General features: G+C 34.1%; 1 protein-coding gene across 1 annotated transcript in view; it reads right to left on the bottom strand.

Moving 5' to 3' along the window:
- Positions 1-18,074, bottom strand: part of LOC125055242 — a 72,439-nt gene that overhangs the window by 7,093 nt on the left and 47,272 nt on the right. Inside the window, exons 3-11 of the mRNA XM_047657615.1 lie at positions 9,011-9,429; positions 8,287-8,493; positions 6,686-6,790; positions 5,557-5,722; positions 4,440-4,550; positions 3,465-3,566; positions 2,374-2,526; positions 1,960-2,107; positions 1,342-1,487 (exon numbers count right to left, since the gene is read on the bottom strand). Of these exons, the coding sequence (XP_047513571.1) occupies positions 1,342-1,487; positions 1,960-2,107; positions 2,374-2,526; positions 3,465-3,566; positions 4,440-4,550; positions 5,557-5,722; positions 6,686-6,790; positions 8,287-8,493; positions 9,011-9,429 (1,557 nt within the window). The remainder of the gene's footprint in view (positions 1-1,341; positions 1,488-1,959; positions 2,108-2,373; positions 2,527-3,464; positions 3,567-4,439; positions 4,551-5,556; positions 5,723-6,685; positions 6,791-8,286; positions 8,494-9,010; positions 9,430-18,074) is intronic.

The raw sequence follows: 18,074 nt of genomic DNA, 5'->3' as shown, positions 1-18,074 counted from the left end.
GACAAAGAAGTTTTGATTGCACAAAAAGCTTATACGAGTATATATTAATAGGTAACGATCTAAAAATTATGAATTTAAACGCTGATAGCTGCTATATAATAGTTCTTAAATTGTTATAACTATTCCGAAAGTACAATTCTCTATCGTATTTTTCATTGCTGAAGGTCATGTTACTGGATAGTGCTTGCAGCTATTCTAGTGATATCTCTAAACTTGTCCTTCTATAGCTTCCCTTAGCGCAACTGTTATGGGGAAACCCGTGAGAATGGTGACTTAGTCACGACGACAACCAGCTTGTCCGGGTTATACAAATAAAAAAGAAAGTATAATAAAACAAGTAATACTATCAAACATATGCAAAGCACAAAACTTAATTCCTTCCAAGATTTGTTTACGCATACAGTCGAAGTTGAATACGTAACTAGCACAACTTATAGGGGTTTGTTTGTTCATAAGATTGAAGTTAGCCTAGTCGAACAAATATTGCAAATTATCGTATACAATATGTACTTGTGTAATGTGAGATATATCGTATTTTTAGGTAAGATATAGATAGATAATACAAACGAAATGCCTTCGTAATATTGTTATTTTTATGTACAGTAACGAATGTAATAAATTCGTTATATATATTATTTTATATAATACTTTGCAATATTCATGACTTTGAATTAAAAAAATAACTCTTGGGTCTAAACATGGATTCTATTAGATCAATTATATATCTAAGCAAAACAAAAGTTCGCGCAGAACTCTTCCCTTTTTTTCAGCATAGCATAGCAAAGAACTAATAATATACATTCATAAAAACTTTTGGGCCTAGTTAAAAGGTATAGTAGTCTATAAGTTATTTTTTTTATTTTTGTAATTGTTAGTCGAAAATATTGGCATTTTCATAGAACAGGTAGTCTCTGCCGAAAGAAAGCGAAAAATTCTGGTTCAGGCTTTGTTGCCTAAATATGTTATAGATCTAATAGAAACCGTGGATTGCTTATGTCTGTGCAAATAGTTTATTTTAATTCAGTAAAATCTAAGAAAAATGCTCATTGCTTTTTTTTCTGTATTTTTTATTGAACCTTAATATTTTTTCATAAAAAAATTTTCATGTGAATATGTTGTTTTATTGAAAGCTTATTTTTATAAGTCCAGAAGAAATGCTCTGCTGTAATCAGGAATCAGAGAGTTTTTGGACTTAAATCTATCAGGAACTATATAATATATATCTATGGTCGGTGCTACTAGAACTCCATTTTTGTGCTCTGTCGACTTTACAGATACACGCAATAGCGGGATATTTGTGCCTATTTTCCGATTGAAAAACATTGAAATGCATGTACTTACAAAGCACATTCAGGTAGTATCCGATGGACGAGTACTCTGTGTTAAGCCACGTCGCTCGGCATTGGTACCATCCACCATGGGATGGCTGTAATCGCGCCCAACGTAGGGTTGCCGAACCAGCCGCGCTGTCCGTTGGCGCAGGAGAACTGCATATCATTTATATTAGAATAAATAATATATACATAAGGAATTAAGTAAATTAAATATTCTTCAATATATCAGAACCTTTGGTTACCTTGTCCCTTTACGTTTTTATTATTTTTTCACCTTAATTACCGACAAATTCCATCAAAAAGCATATATGGAATCAACTATTAAGCTTCACGTGCGTATATTAAAGTTGATTTAATTTTATTAACTTATTATTTAAATTGAAAGTAAATAAACAATGAATAATAAAGCACGTCACAATGCTACATAATTACGTGTATTGTAATCATGACTCTTTAATCGACCAACTATTATGTTTAACTGACTAGAAAATGCAGAAACTATTTTGCTGTATCGGTTGATATTATCACAGCCCACAAAACATATTCCAAAATTATTATTAACTTCGTGTCTTTAATAATTGATAATACAACGTTTTAATTTGTGGATATGGTCGCAATAACTTACGTCTGAGGCAGCGGAATATCACTGTCCCTTGTCCAAAGTGGGCGAGCGGGAGGATTGGAATCGACGTCACAGCGAAGGGCGGCTGGACTGCCCGCCCATAGGGATACACCGAACCCAGGCCAGCGAGATATTACGAAAGATGGTGGATCTTTAAGGGAAATTTTAAGTCTATGAATAATGGTTGGATCACTGAGGTTGGGTTGCATATTGAAATGGTTAAATAATAACTAGTAGTAATAGGCTATTTTTTTTAAATTACAAGGAAAACTATAATAATAAATTGCAAAATTTTTTATGACAAAAACTCTATTTCTTCTGCATTAGACAACAGTCTTAAACACATTCTGTCGTTTCTTTATATTTTAATAAAATACATACATTTTGAGTAAATATAATGGCGATGATGATACTTACAAGTGACATGAACTTCCAACTTAGCAGTCATAACATCGTAATGTTTGGTGGTATTGTCTTTCCCCGGTTTTCGTTGTTTTGCCTCACACTGTAAGGTTGCATTATGAAGCTCCCTAGCTGCAGTCACCACCACACGAGACCAGTACATACCATCTAGGAACGGTGATATATCGTAAGACATTGTCGTAAAATAAGTTAAAGTATATTTTAATAATATCAGCTATAAAAAAAACTACTTTCCTCCATTGCGGCAATTTAAAATAAACTTAATTTACATTTACCGCGAACTAAAGTCTGCAATTATTTAACTGAAGTAAATATAGGAATAAGTTAAGACTTAGTTTCAACATTTATCTAGAACACACTCTCTAATAAATGAAACGGTAATGCAATGAATGGCGCCAAACGCCCAAAGCGGGCGCGTCCACAGATAACTAAAAATTGGAACATACAGCTATAGACTATAGAAATTGCGCGCCAAACCAAATAATAATTGGACTATAAATTCGAACTCAACAATATTTTATATCCTGTGTATGGGCTATTTTATCACGGACTATAGCACCCATACAAAATGCTATTTATAATTCTGTTAAGTATTGACATATATTAATTATTTCAAGAACCCGCCAAAAACGCTACGCAAAATGGCGTCGCCTGTGACGTACAAATGAAACTTCAAGTTTTTAACGTTTTTTATTCGTTTAGTATTTGTTTATTTAACAATGATAAATATATATTTTATATTTCGAACCACCAACGAAATTAAACTACAGGACTGTGTTCGCCAGACATTATAATTAAAAACACGTTATCGTCGATTCGACTAATCTGTGACCTTTTGTGTAATGTGCCTGATACATGAAACAAAATCAATCATTTAAATAATTTTGGATTTTTTCAAGTTCAACAAGTTCTATAACGTGTTTTAAGGCCATTTTTTATATGGATTACTTTCAATAATTCTGATTATGTTTATGTTTCATATTGTCAAGCCAATTTCGTCGTTCGTAATTTACAAACTACAATATGGAATACAGATAAAATATATAGTAGGTATACGGATAAAACTTAATTTTTTGGTCACTTACCCATAGAGTAGTTAGTGGGTTGTATCCGTAAATACGGCCTATGGTCTAGCGCCGGTTCTAGGGCCAACAGACGCCATGTTAATTCCGGTGGGGGTACTCCACCTATACAATATTAACAATAATTAAAATTTATTTTTTTATATTGTCACGCCTTTTTCTCGAAGGGGTAGACAGAGGCCACGGATCTCCGCCTGCTACGGTCCTGACATACCTCTCTCGCATCATCCACTTTCATGACATGTATACTCGTTGGGTATGGGTACTCTTAACTTGTCCCTTCTATAGTACCTCCTGAATTTGGTTCAGGTACGACAACCCGATTTCATAAAAATTACATTTACTAAATCAAATTAAAACATTAAATGACTTCCCATTTAACAACCCCATTAGTTCTAGGCTTGATTCCCGGTGTCACTGCCCAAATTCAACATAATGCTGTGTTATGGTATTTTTTTATTAAATTGGTATTTTTCCAGTATTACCCAATAAACATTTTGTAACAATCATTGACAATTATCACACATAGCTTATTAAAAGCTTTCAATAAGAACCATGGAGAACTTTTTTAAATCCCACCAGTATTTTATTCTTGTATCAGTATCTCATTCTATCTATCTCTTGATACTGTTGCATAGGTACGTCCTTAAGTCTGTCGTTAATTGTGCATTATATACGTTGCACCGCGCTATTATATTAATCTGCCATTACACGTAATTTAATAGTCAAGTCTAAGCACGCCTTCAAGAAGGATATATAGTCTATTCTTTATAACTTTACATATTTAGATGAAATAAGTCGTCGTTATTATCAAAGATTGACTAAAAGTACGGAATTTGTTACCTTGGTTACCATTCTTTGAAGTGTCACCGAAAATAATCCACGTTCCATAATAACATGTTAGCATATATTTTTTTTTCTTTTGATCAACTCGAAATATCACTGAGCTCAGTAAAATATTAAATAGACACAAATTACCTTCAGCGACACATCTAACTTCCAGCACAGTTTTATCCCTAACTGGCACCCACGTGTTTCCAGCGTCCAGACGTCTTCCATCCACAGCCAGATATACGGAACGAACTGGTTCTGTATGAGACAAAAATAAACTGAATTCTTCCTGATACGTCTTCGAGATAAAATAATAGCGTAGTATTACGATCTAGGCGTACAATTTATTACATATTAAACTTTCTCTGTATTCCTTATTTATATGAATGAACATTTGTTTTTCGTAAAATATAAGATCTTAAATAAAGATTTAAGATTAAACGCCTGGTAGATAGTACCAGTGACCCTAGAGGTGGTGCTTTCCTCGCTCAACGAATAAGTATCGCAATACAGTGAGGAAATGCTGCCAGCCTTAAAGGGACAGAGACCAAACTTTTTATATGTTTTAATTTTCTTTTTATTAATTTTCTATGTTTATTATTACTATGTAGGTTATGAAAATTGTAAATACAGTATATTTGATTGTTATATTTAGGTTTTAAAAAACTATTCATTTGCAGATCTATACTACACCAGCGGCCTGTCCCGAGTTTTTTATTTAACTGTTTGTTATTTTCTAAATAAATATAGCATAAGTAAATAAAAACAAAATAGCCTTTATTCAAGTACTATAATAAGGATTACATTAAGTTTAAGTTAGTATTGTATTTAATATTAGTACACGACCTCCGAGTGAAGTCTCTTATATTCTATCTTCCCAGGTCTTTGGTATTCTCTGTCTTTTTTAGTCTATGTACTCGACGATAATGTTTTAATCGAATATTAAATCGGGCCCTTTGAGTCTTTTCAGAAAGTTAAAGAAACCTTGTCACTTAATTTATACTAACACAAGAAACGAACAAACAAAACATCTGAATGGCTGTAAAACTTCCGAAAACTAGATAAGACCTCCAATTGTTTAAAATAAGAGCACTCTCTTCCCTCAAAGGCCGGCAACGCACCGCCGCTAAAAAAAAGTGTCCATGTGCCTTTTTTGGGCGTCCCTTAGCATTTTGCCTCCCTATCTTATAAAAAAACGGCGCAATCAAGGTTGCGACATTAGCGTTACGAACTACATTGAAACTTCATACGTCGAAAAATTCACCATATATAAGCAGTCTAGTGGGTTGTCCAGTCAGCGGTCGCCCAGACTTGTCTCGCCCCGAACAGCGCCACCTGGCTGCGTGGTTACGACCCGCGCGGGCAATCTCCACCGCGTCCCCATCTCGATAGGCTTCAGCTCCATCAGGGGACGAGCCCAACGTTACTTGCTGTAGGAAGAAATAATATTCTAAGCAAAAATACCCCATAATTTAGGTGAAATTTGATTAAGGAATTATCAAATTATATAATTCGACGCAAGCTTTTATATATGTTATGCCAATGTGTTCCTCGACTTAGGAAGAGGGAGTTTACTAAAAGCCTAGACATATGATATTGTGGATGTTTTTGTAGATATTGATGTCTTCTTTATAACTGTAGTAGATCACTTTATTATATTGCCAATAGTTTCCGCAGCGTACGTGATTTGTTTACACTATCGTAATTACAGAACCATAACTTTTTGAAAATATTCTATAGCTTAAGGCCTACAACGCACTAGCGGCTGGCCGTGATGCGGTGTGCCGCTGCGATAGGCCGCTGTATATACGGTCTGCCGTAGCGGCCCGCCGTATTCCGGCTAACCGTCCCTATTGTGGTCCTATTGCGGTCTGCCGCAATCGTCACTCGTCAGTGCTTCTTGAAATATTACAAATTCAAATTTAATGACGTGGAATAAGTGATACATGTATCTTATGTTCCATAATAAACATATTTTATTTTTTACTCTTTTAAAATAGGTTTACAATATTTTGTTTACATTTGTTAAATAATTATATGTGACGACGTAGGTAGGACGGCTAACCGGCGCGGCTAACGCGGCGCGCCGCATCATTCAACCGGTGCGGCTCGCCGCAGCTCCAGATCAACCGGAGCGGTTGACGGTTGACAGCAAATCAGTGCGTTGTTATCGTGCGGTTTCATGTAATAATCGATGTGCGGCCAGCCGCAGCGGCACACCGCATTGCGGCCAGCCGCTAGTGCGTTGTAGGTCTAACTCATTATTGCTACATTAGAGCTCAGGGATAACGTTCAAATAGTGAATGCATTTCTTAAATCAGACCTGTTGTTTTAGAGCCTATTCAATGCAAACAAACTCTACACAGATTCGATGTATCACCACAATTACATACCTCATTGTCCTTAAACCATTTGAGATTGGTGACGTTCGCTAAATCGCAAAGTAACCGCGCGCGTGTGTGAGCCTCCACAAGCAGTTCACGCTCAAGCTTCTGAGGCTGTAACAAAAACTGTATGTCACATACTCCGCTAGAACACAAAACGTGTCTCTCCATCAACAAGGTCTAATTTAGATTATCGCTCTAATTTTAAGCTTGTCTCGTAAAACTGTAATGACGGCAAACTAATAATTTCAATTTGGTGCCGTATAGATGAAGTGTTAAATATATATTTATAGATCTTTTAATGTCAGAGAGGGTACAATGGCATTGGTACTCTGTGACCCGTAATAGCAATAGCTTGAACCCTACTTCGATGTCGAGTATTTGTACCGCACGATCCCAGGGTCGCGACATTTAAAGAATTATATCAAACTAGCTGACCGGGCAAACGTCGTTTTGCCATATCATTTATAATAAAAAAATAGGGGTTGATCGTAGAGGGGTGAAATTTAGGGGTTGTATGTATTTTTGTATGTTGTATCATAAAAAAATAGAAATTAAACATTTTGTCTAAAAAATAAAAAAATAAATTTAGGGGTGGACTACCCCTAACATTTAGGGGGATGAAAAATAGATGTTGGCCGATTCTCATAGATACCGGATAAGCACAAAAAATTTCATCAAAATCAGTCAAGCCGTTTCGGAGGAGTATGGCAACGAAAACTGTGACACGAGAATTTTATATATTAGATATGCATAACCTTTAAAACGTTCAGTATTACCGTACGGTATTAAATATTACCGAGGCTCAATCGTAAGAATAACATTAATTAATTTTATAATCCATTACAATTATTTCATACATAAATTAATACATTGAGTCCGTCTAACTTTAAGAATGATTTTATTAAACATTGAACTGAACGTTATCGAAAAATATCTTGTGCAGTTAAAGTTAAACTAAGTGACAGTAAACGGAGGTTCTCAGTTGCTGTTTTTTTTAATAAAACAACATTCAAACCCGGATAACGGATCGCAAAGTGCGTAAACCAAATTTAAAATTCACAAAAGCTGTTTTGCGAAGAAAATTAAAGCAAATAAAAAACGGGGAAGTTACAATTTTCTCTCAATTTGAATGAAGGCTGTAGTTAATAAGGGGCTCTCAAAATTAATTGAGTTCTCCTGAAGTCGGGAGTGGAGCTCTTGATGCGAACATTTGAATCCTTTAAGCCGCTGTATTTGAGAGAAACAAAATACAATAATTGAGCTATTTTCGTCATTACATTTGGGATAGGAAAATCGCTATTCGATTCTCTAATTACACAACTAAAAATATATACTTGTAGATATTTATACTTATATCTATTCTTAGCCTTCGTTCGTGATATAAATGATTTGAACTGGGATTTGTAAGATTGTAAATTATCTTAAACTATAATAGTTTTCTTTTTCGGTAAATTTTTCATTGCAAACTGTAATCCGTTATATTACATAGTTATGTCATATTTATGTTTAATTATACATTAATTTGTGTTTTAAATTTGATTACTAAAACATAGATATTAGGACATGTTCTAGGCATGCCTAAACCGTTTTAAAATTAAAAAAAATACCTGCGGCGCTTGTATCCTCTCTCTGCGAGCCTCAGCCTCTCTCACTTGATCTCTGGGCTCATCTCTCATTACCGGCGACGGCCTGATCACAAAGGCATCAACACGGGACGAAGCCCTAGGTCCTGGAGCGGCACCTGCATCCCCAATCGCATCGCGGACAGCTCCACGAATATTTAGGATTGTATCACCGGTTTTCACTCGCCGAGTCTGGTAAAAGAATACACGATGTCTAAAACTATATACAGAGGTAATATTTTTTAAATACTCGTAACATTTATATAACTTAAAACTACTCAATCATCTATGAAAAGATGATCTATGAAATAGGGGATTTAAGTTGAGAAAGAGATCCAATGAAGACACAAATTAAAAACACCCCGCAAATGTTATTTTGGGGGTACCACTAGGTTAAAATTACGGATAATATATATACGTTTAATGCCAAAAATAAAAATATTTTGTCCAAAATATAAAAAAAATATTTGGGTGGGATAGGATTTCTATCACTTAGGGGTTAATAATACAATAACGACCTATTCCCAGACCTACCAATTATACAGAAAAAAAATCATAAAAATAGGTCAAAAAGCCGTTTCGGTGTAGTTACAAACAAAGTGACACGTGAATTTTATGTACCTATATAGATTATAGATAATAAATCGTTTATCGAATTTTTCCTATAAAATATTTACGAGAAACTTAACCAAAGGTGATCTGAACTTACCTTCGATTTCTCCCATCCACTACTCCGCTTAACTCTTTCTTCATCATTATCATCTTCTACCCTAGCTTCTTCATCTAAACTACTTTCATTTGAATTCTCCCCTGGAGCTACAATAAAACCGTTTTCTCTATCATTAATATCAAATGGATTCTTAGCATAACTCATGTCTTTCTCGTCAAACATTTCAAATACATTCTGAGGTTCTGTTTCTAGTCTTTCGTTGAGGTTCACGTTTCTTATTTCTACATCTTGGTTAAATACATCTTCTATATTGTTTTGGCTGAGTTCGGTTGTGTCTTGATTATCTACGGGATTCTTTAGCGGTGGATAGAGAGGACCATCTCGGAAGATATCAGCGTCTAGCGGCGCAGGGGAAGGTTCAGAACTACTTGGTTCAGTGAACACTGAGGAGAAGAAGCCTGTAAAAGAAAGAAATCGAATTTATACTATGGCAATATAGATAAAAATATTGCGCTCTCTTATGGTATGCTTATGCTCTTCCGTTTGACATTTTAATGATTGTTGGTACATTACGTAATAAATTCTAAATAACACAATTTTTATTCAACTACTGACGCACAAGAAGAATACTTTCAGTTTCAGCATTTAGAAGCTTAAGAATGTTAGTGAATGTATAAAGTTTTAATCGATACTGATAATTTTCTTGTTCAGCAAGTGATTAAAGTCCTGGGTGGGCCTTCTGAAAGAGAAACAGCGAAGTCTAAACCTACGTTGTGTATGAAAAGTCTGCATATTACCATTCAGTACTTATAGTTTTCTATCCGTTAAAACCGTTTTGTTTCATCGTACAATTGAAGTTGGGTAGCGAATTAGAGACAGATAATTAACTTATAATTGAAGATCTCTAGTTACCCTATTCCTCAAGATTTATGATTATAATCAGACATTTTCTTAGCTAAGAATAGATTGGACTTGGATTTTATCTTATCCCATTTCCCCTTCACGGAATAAACAGTTGATCCTTGAACAGATCGCGATATAAACGCATTATTACTATTCTGGTCACGCGACGCAGGATTCACAAGAGGAATGTAGAATAGGGGATTAGGGACGTAATTATGGTGACGTAGGAATGTTTTATTTCGACTCTTGAGTGTTGTGGCACTATAAAAAGGCCTTACAGAATATAAATGCCTTGGGAGTGTCGAATATTGGAATTGCAAAAAACTTAAGTGGAAATGGGCGGGCCATACCGCTTGCATGAACAATGGCAGATGGACAAAGAGGACCAAAAGACAAAATAATCTAAAAGACAATATATAGTGGAAAGGGCCACCAGGAAGGAGAAAGAGAGGTCGCCCTCTTCCACGGTGAGCTTAAGGAAGATGATGGCGAAGATTGGGAGGAAAATGCTCTAGACAGAGAGTGATGGAGCTAATTGGAGGAAGCCTACACTCAATAAGAGGTCCTTTATTTTAAGTGTGTGTATATTTTGTAAATGTTTTAAGTAATAAATTATTTGTAATAAGTTATTTTATTGGAATTGGATTGGATTATAAAATTGGTATTTTGTACATTGTTTCGCGATAACTACGGACCACTGGACTAAGTCAAATCGCTAAGGCAATTTAGAATAACTTGCAGGTCATTAGCCTAAGGTTAAAGGCTATTTTAGATCGCAATCGCAAAGAAAAGCAGAGAAGGTCGGGTTGTCTTTTTAGGGTATTTCTTAAAGCGAAATGTTTTAATTGTGTAGAAAATATAATTAATACACGCCTTCGATTCTACATTGAAGCCGTAGAGCATAGAAACTTATATAATTTCTATAATTCTCTATGTTTTAAGGTTTAGTTTCATGTAGTACTTGATTATAATCTTTATACATTATTTATTGTATATATAATTCTTCTGTGAGTGTGTATGTCACTGAACTTCTCTCAAACGACTGGACCGATTTTAATTAAATTTTTTGTGTGTGTTCAAGGGGATCTGGGAATGGTTTAGATTCACAAATCAGCCCGGCAGATGGCGCTGCAGTCGGTACTTTCATACTTTGTTTAATATCCTAATTAGGGCATCGAAACTCGGTTCAATTTTGAAAACCCGGGTTTTCGGGTCTAAGAGTAATCAAAACCGGGTAGACCGGTTTTTTCGAGCATTTCGGTCTTTTTATTGATTTTTAAAAAAAATGCACTAATCTGCGTTTATATATCGATTTCCTACAATGAATACAAAATATAAAGGATGAGGAAGAATTTAAATAAATGAAACAGTACTTTATAAATTACAAAAACAGTTTTAATATTTAAAAAAGTGATTAAATTTATTTTTTTCTTCAGAATATCTTAAAACTTAGTAAGTAATCTAGTCTTTTTTAAACCACAGACTTGCAGAGATTAGTTTAAACATTAAATGAATTATTTTGGTAACATTCACTTATTGTATTTAAAAGCTAATACAAATAAATTCTTCATAAGACATTTTTGTAGTATCACAATTAATTTTAATATTAATAAAGCTCTTCTTCGCATTAACAATTAAGTAACGAATAATTCTAGTCTTCTATTCTACTATAATTTAAATTGCAGTCGTTTGCTTAATAATTAGGTCTTTATATAATTAACTAACTAAGTAAAAAGTAGTTATGCATTTGACACATTATTTGAACAACATAGCTAAGACATAACCTCTGACAATCTGACCACTTTAGAAAAAAAGAGAAGAACGCTCTCGCTGTCGCGTACCGCCATTCTCGAAGAGTGCTATTTCTACCCTCACAGTAGTAAGCTAATCGTCTGATGGACAAGCTGATCCAGTTTCAGGAGCATTATTATCAGTAGCAACAGCTTGACTTAACTGTGTCTTCAGTTCCTCTTCATTTGTCGTTTTTGGCCTAAAGGTCTAGATACCAGGCCATAAACTCCAAAAAAAAAAAAAAAATTCATTTGTCGAAGTAGACAACTGAATGTCAATTTCTCGCAGGTCTTGGACTGGCGCTGGTAAATTTTCAAGAGGTATATTTTGTTTTTTGGTTGTGCGTCTAATCAGATTAACAATTTCGTTTAGCATTTCATTACCTGTAGGCCGATAAAAACAGTTTTATCTTCATTTTGAATGTTCTCAAAATATTTACCCGGATTTGTCAAGTAGGTACTGTAGTGTTGCTTGAGTTAGTATTTTTTTGGCGTATCGTTTGTTCGATGCAGTTGCCATTTTGTTACTTAGTGGTGTCTTCATTTCATCCATTTTCTTCAATGCAAATTTTAGGGAAACATCAGCTGTAAGTAATGTTGCTTCGCGTCGACATAGCGCCTCGACGACAGTTTTAATAAGATCCAATATTTTTTGGATCTCATCTTTATTTCTACAGTCATCATCAGTAAATACAATATCTGTTTTTAAATCAATTAAAGCTTTTAATTAAAAAAATTTACAACACCCCGCACAACGCGCGACGAGCTTCGCTACACCCTCACCTCTCCACTGCTCCACACTTCATTCTATGAATCACGTCTTGAGATGGACGCGCGGAACGCGAATTTAACTTGCAAGGCTTGTTTTATTGTTAGGAACGTAGCAACCAAGCTACTTTTTACGTTTTAAATAATAATTTATCAAAGCGTATTTTTATTCAATTTACTTATTATTGCATTCGAAGTGAATAAATAGCAATAACAAAAGTATTAAAAAAAACCCGAAAAACCCGAGTTTTAAAAATTAAACCCGGGTTTTTTTGAAAGACTCAGAACCGGGAAAACCCGGGTTTTTTCGGTCCGGGTAAACCCGGGCTCGATGCCCTAATCCTAATCGCTTGAAATATCATGCAGGACAATTTCTGTAGGGTCCACTAGTAGTATATAATTTTACAAGTGCATGTTGAAGGTGTTAGTAAAAGTTTTTTGCGATTACAAAAGCTCAAAGAACTGGTTAATGACAGCGACTTTGTGTAGTAATTTAACATGTCTAGCCGCGCAGTACATAAGGTTCTAGTCCAAGGGAATTTAGTAAGTCTGTCACGCCTCCCCAACTCAATTAACAACTATTTACTGGATCTCAGCGACTGGATCGTTGGGCGAATCTTAAACTGAAGATGCGATTAGAGACCAAACAAGTACTTCGGTCACTATTGGTCTTTGTGCTCAGTTGGCTTCTTTGGGCAAAAATCTACTGAAGTCTTATTTACTTAGGAATTAGTACTAGTTTATTAGTAGTCACGTTTGTTAGGTTCTGTATAATTTGAATTTGCCGCGCAGCTAGACTGTTGTCGAGTACATTTGACAGAAAACAACTGAATTGAAATTTGAGTAATTACACAAATTTTAAAATTGGTTAATTACGTGGAAGAAAAATACAAAATTAACATAAACATTGTTTTTTTCCTCATTCAGAAGATAAAATAAGAATTGTATAACGTTAATTAGAAGATTTTAACAAGCGATATTTGATGTGCTTGGAGTTTTGAAAAACAACTTTTTTCTTTATGTGCGTCTATATTTGTCTATAAAGACGACAATTTTAGTTTTACCCAAGAATAGCATAATAATCGTTATTTGGACACATTTTTCGTAAATACATTTATCTTATAACAGAATAATTTATAACGGCGCGGCGATAACGCCGTAACGAAAGGTCTTTAATAAAATATTAACGGCAGTTAAACTTGACTTTGCGGTTTATCTTTACAAGGCAGCAAGCTTTAATCTTCCTCTAAAAAGTTCACGCTTTTGCGCAGTGTGCGTCACGAAATAAACTACTCTAGTAACAGGGAAGCTTTTAAAAGAAATAGCGTATAAAATTTTATAAATTTTTCAACTTTCTAATCCGGTGTCGGTGTAATTCTTTAATAGGTCTTGGTATGTTTCACCGTAAGATCAAGTTTTTAATACACACGAATAGAAAACGCATTGGTTTCTGGCAATGCCGGGATTTGAACGCATTATCACAAGGTTGCGCTATTAATTTATTATTTTTAGTTCTTGCTGGCTTATTATACCTATAACATGCCAGAACTTATTCGTATATATCGATACTGTACATGTATAAATTAATAAGAATACTTAGTAATTATAAACAAATGTTATTATAACAATACTATTGTAACCCCTATTTAAAATTAATATTACTGTGTCACATTGCGTGTCTCTATTATTAAATATATACACGAGACAATTACATTTGGAAAACTAAAACAACTGCCTAACTCATTAGAACATGAAATGGTCAAAGCAATAATTTCGTTTGTACAACTTTTGTCGTCCGGTCGGAAAGTCTGTGCTCTGCGGTTTTTATAGGACAAACTAGTTTTTGATAACTAATTTAGTAATTATTTGTACTCAATGAGGAAATAATAGTAGAGTAAATTACCTACACACTGACATATATACTATTTTACATGATAGTGGATAGAAAGCGTTATTATTAGCATTTGTATATAAGCGTGGAAATATCATTGCTGGACGTTTCAGTTAGTAATTTCTTTAAGTCGTGTTTTTGAAATAGGATTTATCTGGAAAATACTTTCGTTTAAATAAACGTTCCTTTTCGTTTCGTTTTTCACAAATATAAGAGGCTATCCTCCAATTTTGTTCCTTTTGAAGTACTATTGGGCAGTGGGATTCAAGTGCACAGGTGCTAATTAAACATTTAAGTTGGTACCTGGTAGATACTACTGGTGAACCCAGAGCTGGTGCTTTCCTCGCTCAACGTATTTAAACAGGGACCAAATTTTTAATAATTATTATTATTACTTTGTAGGTTAAGAATATTGTAAATACTATATATTTGGTGTTGGAAATAAATAATGTTTAAAGAACTTTATTTCTCATTACAAAAAAGGTATTTTTATTTACATGAAAAACTTAATATAATATAAAAATACGAACGAGACACGCGTCGCCATCAGCTATCCCAATTTTAGTCTATTAGGCTCATTCTAATTTGTATATTGCCCTTTTGAATTGATTAAACACGCTAATCTTACGAATTTTAGAGGGTAATTGATAATAATTGCACACCCTCATACTCAATAGACTTCTTTAAATAATTTGTGCGCGGCTTCGGCAAGATAAGCAAACTCGCGAGTATTGCGAGTACCTAGTGGTAAATAATTTCGTTTAAGTTAATAATAAAGTTTTGAAACATTAACCGCATAGTTTAATATCGAAGGAATTATCTATAAAATATAGCGAAAATAACAGTAAGTAAAATATGAATATCAATTTATTCAGCATTATAAAAACTTCTAACATTGATACCGAGTGGCTACCCTCGTTAAATAATATACAAAGTTTATACGAAATTAGTCCATATTCCCCTGTTTACAGTAACAATATTATCTGTTTTCGGAATCATCCATCGTAATTTCCACTTCAAAGTCACTTGCAATTTGTTGTCAAATTTTCAACTCAATTCTCCTTAATAAATCTTATTCAAATTGCTTTAACTCACAAAATCAAAGTTGAGATCCATAGACACTATAAGAGCTTTTTGTTTAGAAATTCTTTTGTGTTTGAAGAGGGAATAATCAAGATTTAATTTATATATTAATGTAATATATACCACAAAGTAAATAAGAATATCCATATTCCATAGCGCTAAATCACCTGCATCATGAGCCTCACGTACACAATCTCACTTTTAAATAATCACACAGTACAGCCGAATTAGGTATTACGTATTTAATATTTTTTATTGAATTTTTCCTTTGGTAAATATTTGAACCTTTTTGTATATACAGTAGAACCTCTATAAGTCGAACATCAAGGGAGACGCCAAAAAATTCGAGTTATAGAGTTTTCAACTTATGGAGGATTTCGACTTAGGCAGATTTTGATTCGACATAAAGAGTTTGAGGTTTATTCTTATAAATTTTGCAAAGCAAGCAAACACGTGTTTCCATGAGTCATAAATTTATTATTGTATACTCCTAAAATGTTTTCTAAGAAACAATAGTGTACTCACATTGTCGGCAAGTTCTTAAAGTCGGTAACTTATTTTTGTTCGAACAATAGAGATAATAAATTCCAAATGATCAAGTTGTAAAGGTTGTAAAATAAAACGTTCCTATGTTCGAGATACAGAGGTCAAATTTAATTTTTCGAGTTATAGAGTGAAAATATGTACCAAAATGGCTTGGAGGGACTCTGTGATTATTTCGATTAACAGAGGGTCAAGATTTCAAGTAATGGAGGTTTTGGTGTTTTAAGGGAAGGGAACAAAACATTTTTTCGAGATTTGGAGGTTTTTGACTTATCGAGGTTCGACTTAACGAGGTTCTACTGTATTATGTATTCCATCTTTGGCCATATGTTTAGTATAATTGTGTTTTGTTTTATATAACTTATGTTAGCTGTAGAATTACAAAATAAATAAATATAAATTTCTACGCAATGTCGGTTTATTAGCCGTCCTCGAAATACTACTCAATTTGAATTACAATGTACAATAGAAACAACTGCATTGAAGAACAATACTCTGAACCTTAGGGAGATGGTATGTCTTTAGTTAAATTTAAACAGTTAATTTGTATACCGTTCTTGCATTTAGATACAATTGGATTTTAGCTCATAGATTTACATCCTACATTGAGAATTTACGTAACTCAATAAAGATTTAAATAACCTCAGTTTAGATCTAATCAGATGCAAATAGTATTTTTTATAGAACAGTGGGCATACGGGGGGGAGGCTCATCTGATGTTAAGTGATACCGCCGCTTGTGCACTCTCAATGCCAGAGGGGTCGCGGGTGCGTTGCCGGTCTTTTATGAATTGGTACGCTCTTTTCTTGAAGGACCCTAAGTAGAATTGGTTCGGTAATACTTCAGTGGGCAGCTAGTTCTAGATAGTGGTGCGCGGCAAAAACTGCTTTAAAATCGCTCAGATGTGGAACGACGGACGTCGAGGTGATACGGGTAGAACTTCGTATTCTATGTCGATGAATACAATTAAAGTATATCCAAAATGAAGTCCATCTCACAGCTCATCCTTATTAGACAAGTCGTTTAGAATCTCCGCCACAAAGTTGTGGAATTCGCTCCCCGACTCCATACGATTGGCTACTCTAAGCTTCAATCTTCTACATAAACACTTCTTAACCATATGCTGCATGTATTTTCTTATTTATTTGAATTAGCTTAGTGATTAGCTTTTAGATTTTAGTTTAAGTTTGGGAATTGTATAATTTTTCAGTGTTTAGTATACATTTTTGTCAATTTGGTTATGCAATAAATTATGATTTTGTAATGTAAAGAAGATGATATAAACGCTAACATCACGTTGTATATTAAAAATATCTCCACGGAATATATAAAATACTGCCGGTACATAATCCTATCCTTATAACACAAGTAATATTTCATTCTATACAACTACTATAAACAATGTAATAAATTCGCATTTACATCTGTTATAAAAGTTTTATAAATTGTCAATATTACCACTGCAAATCCTGGTATATCCCAAGAAATCAATAAATATCGTTCAATAGGATTGGTACGACATTCTATAGAATCTCAAATATCTGCGGGAATCTTTTCTGTACCGCGATATTAGTTACCGATATCGCTTTTATTACATACTGCATCTCCGCGAATCGACTGTGGTGAATAATAAAAAGCTTGCATTGAATGGCTTCGTATTAAAAGTAAAAGCTTTGCAAACAAACGATGTGTTAGTCTAAAAATGGTTTTATTTTGGCCGAGTGTAACTAACAAATCCTTTATAGTTACGGTTTGTGTGATATTTTTTTTTCCATTTTGTTTGCAGTTCTGGCTTAGTGACTTCACTCTCATCCTTCGGTTTCAAATCCTGGCTGTGCACCAATCAACTTTTTGTCTATGTACACATCTAACACTCGCTTATACGGTGACGGCATGTCTCAAATAAAACCATCGACAACATGTCACACAGAAGGCTGATCACCTACGTATGAAATAAAATTTACAAAGAAACAATACAATCCGAGGCTAAGATCCATATAGGGTTGTAGCGCCATTGGATATTAGTATTTTATGTACCTTTAAAGGCCCGACTCTTTTTTCTCACTTTAATTTGAGAAATAGCCAATATTTTATATGTCTTGGAGGCCGTTCAAGTATTACAAGC

The sequence above is a fragment of the Pieris napi genome, chromosome 13, assembly GCF_905475465.1.
Source record: "Pieris napi chromosome 13, ilPieNapi1.2, whole genome shotgun sequence".
Lineage (NCBI taxonomy): Eukaryota > Metazoa > Arthropoda > Insecta > Lepidoptera > Pieridae > Pieris > Pieris napi.
This window is presented reverse-complemented; position numbering and strand designations above follow the sequence as displayed.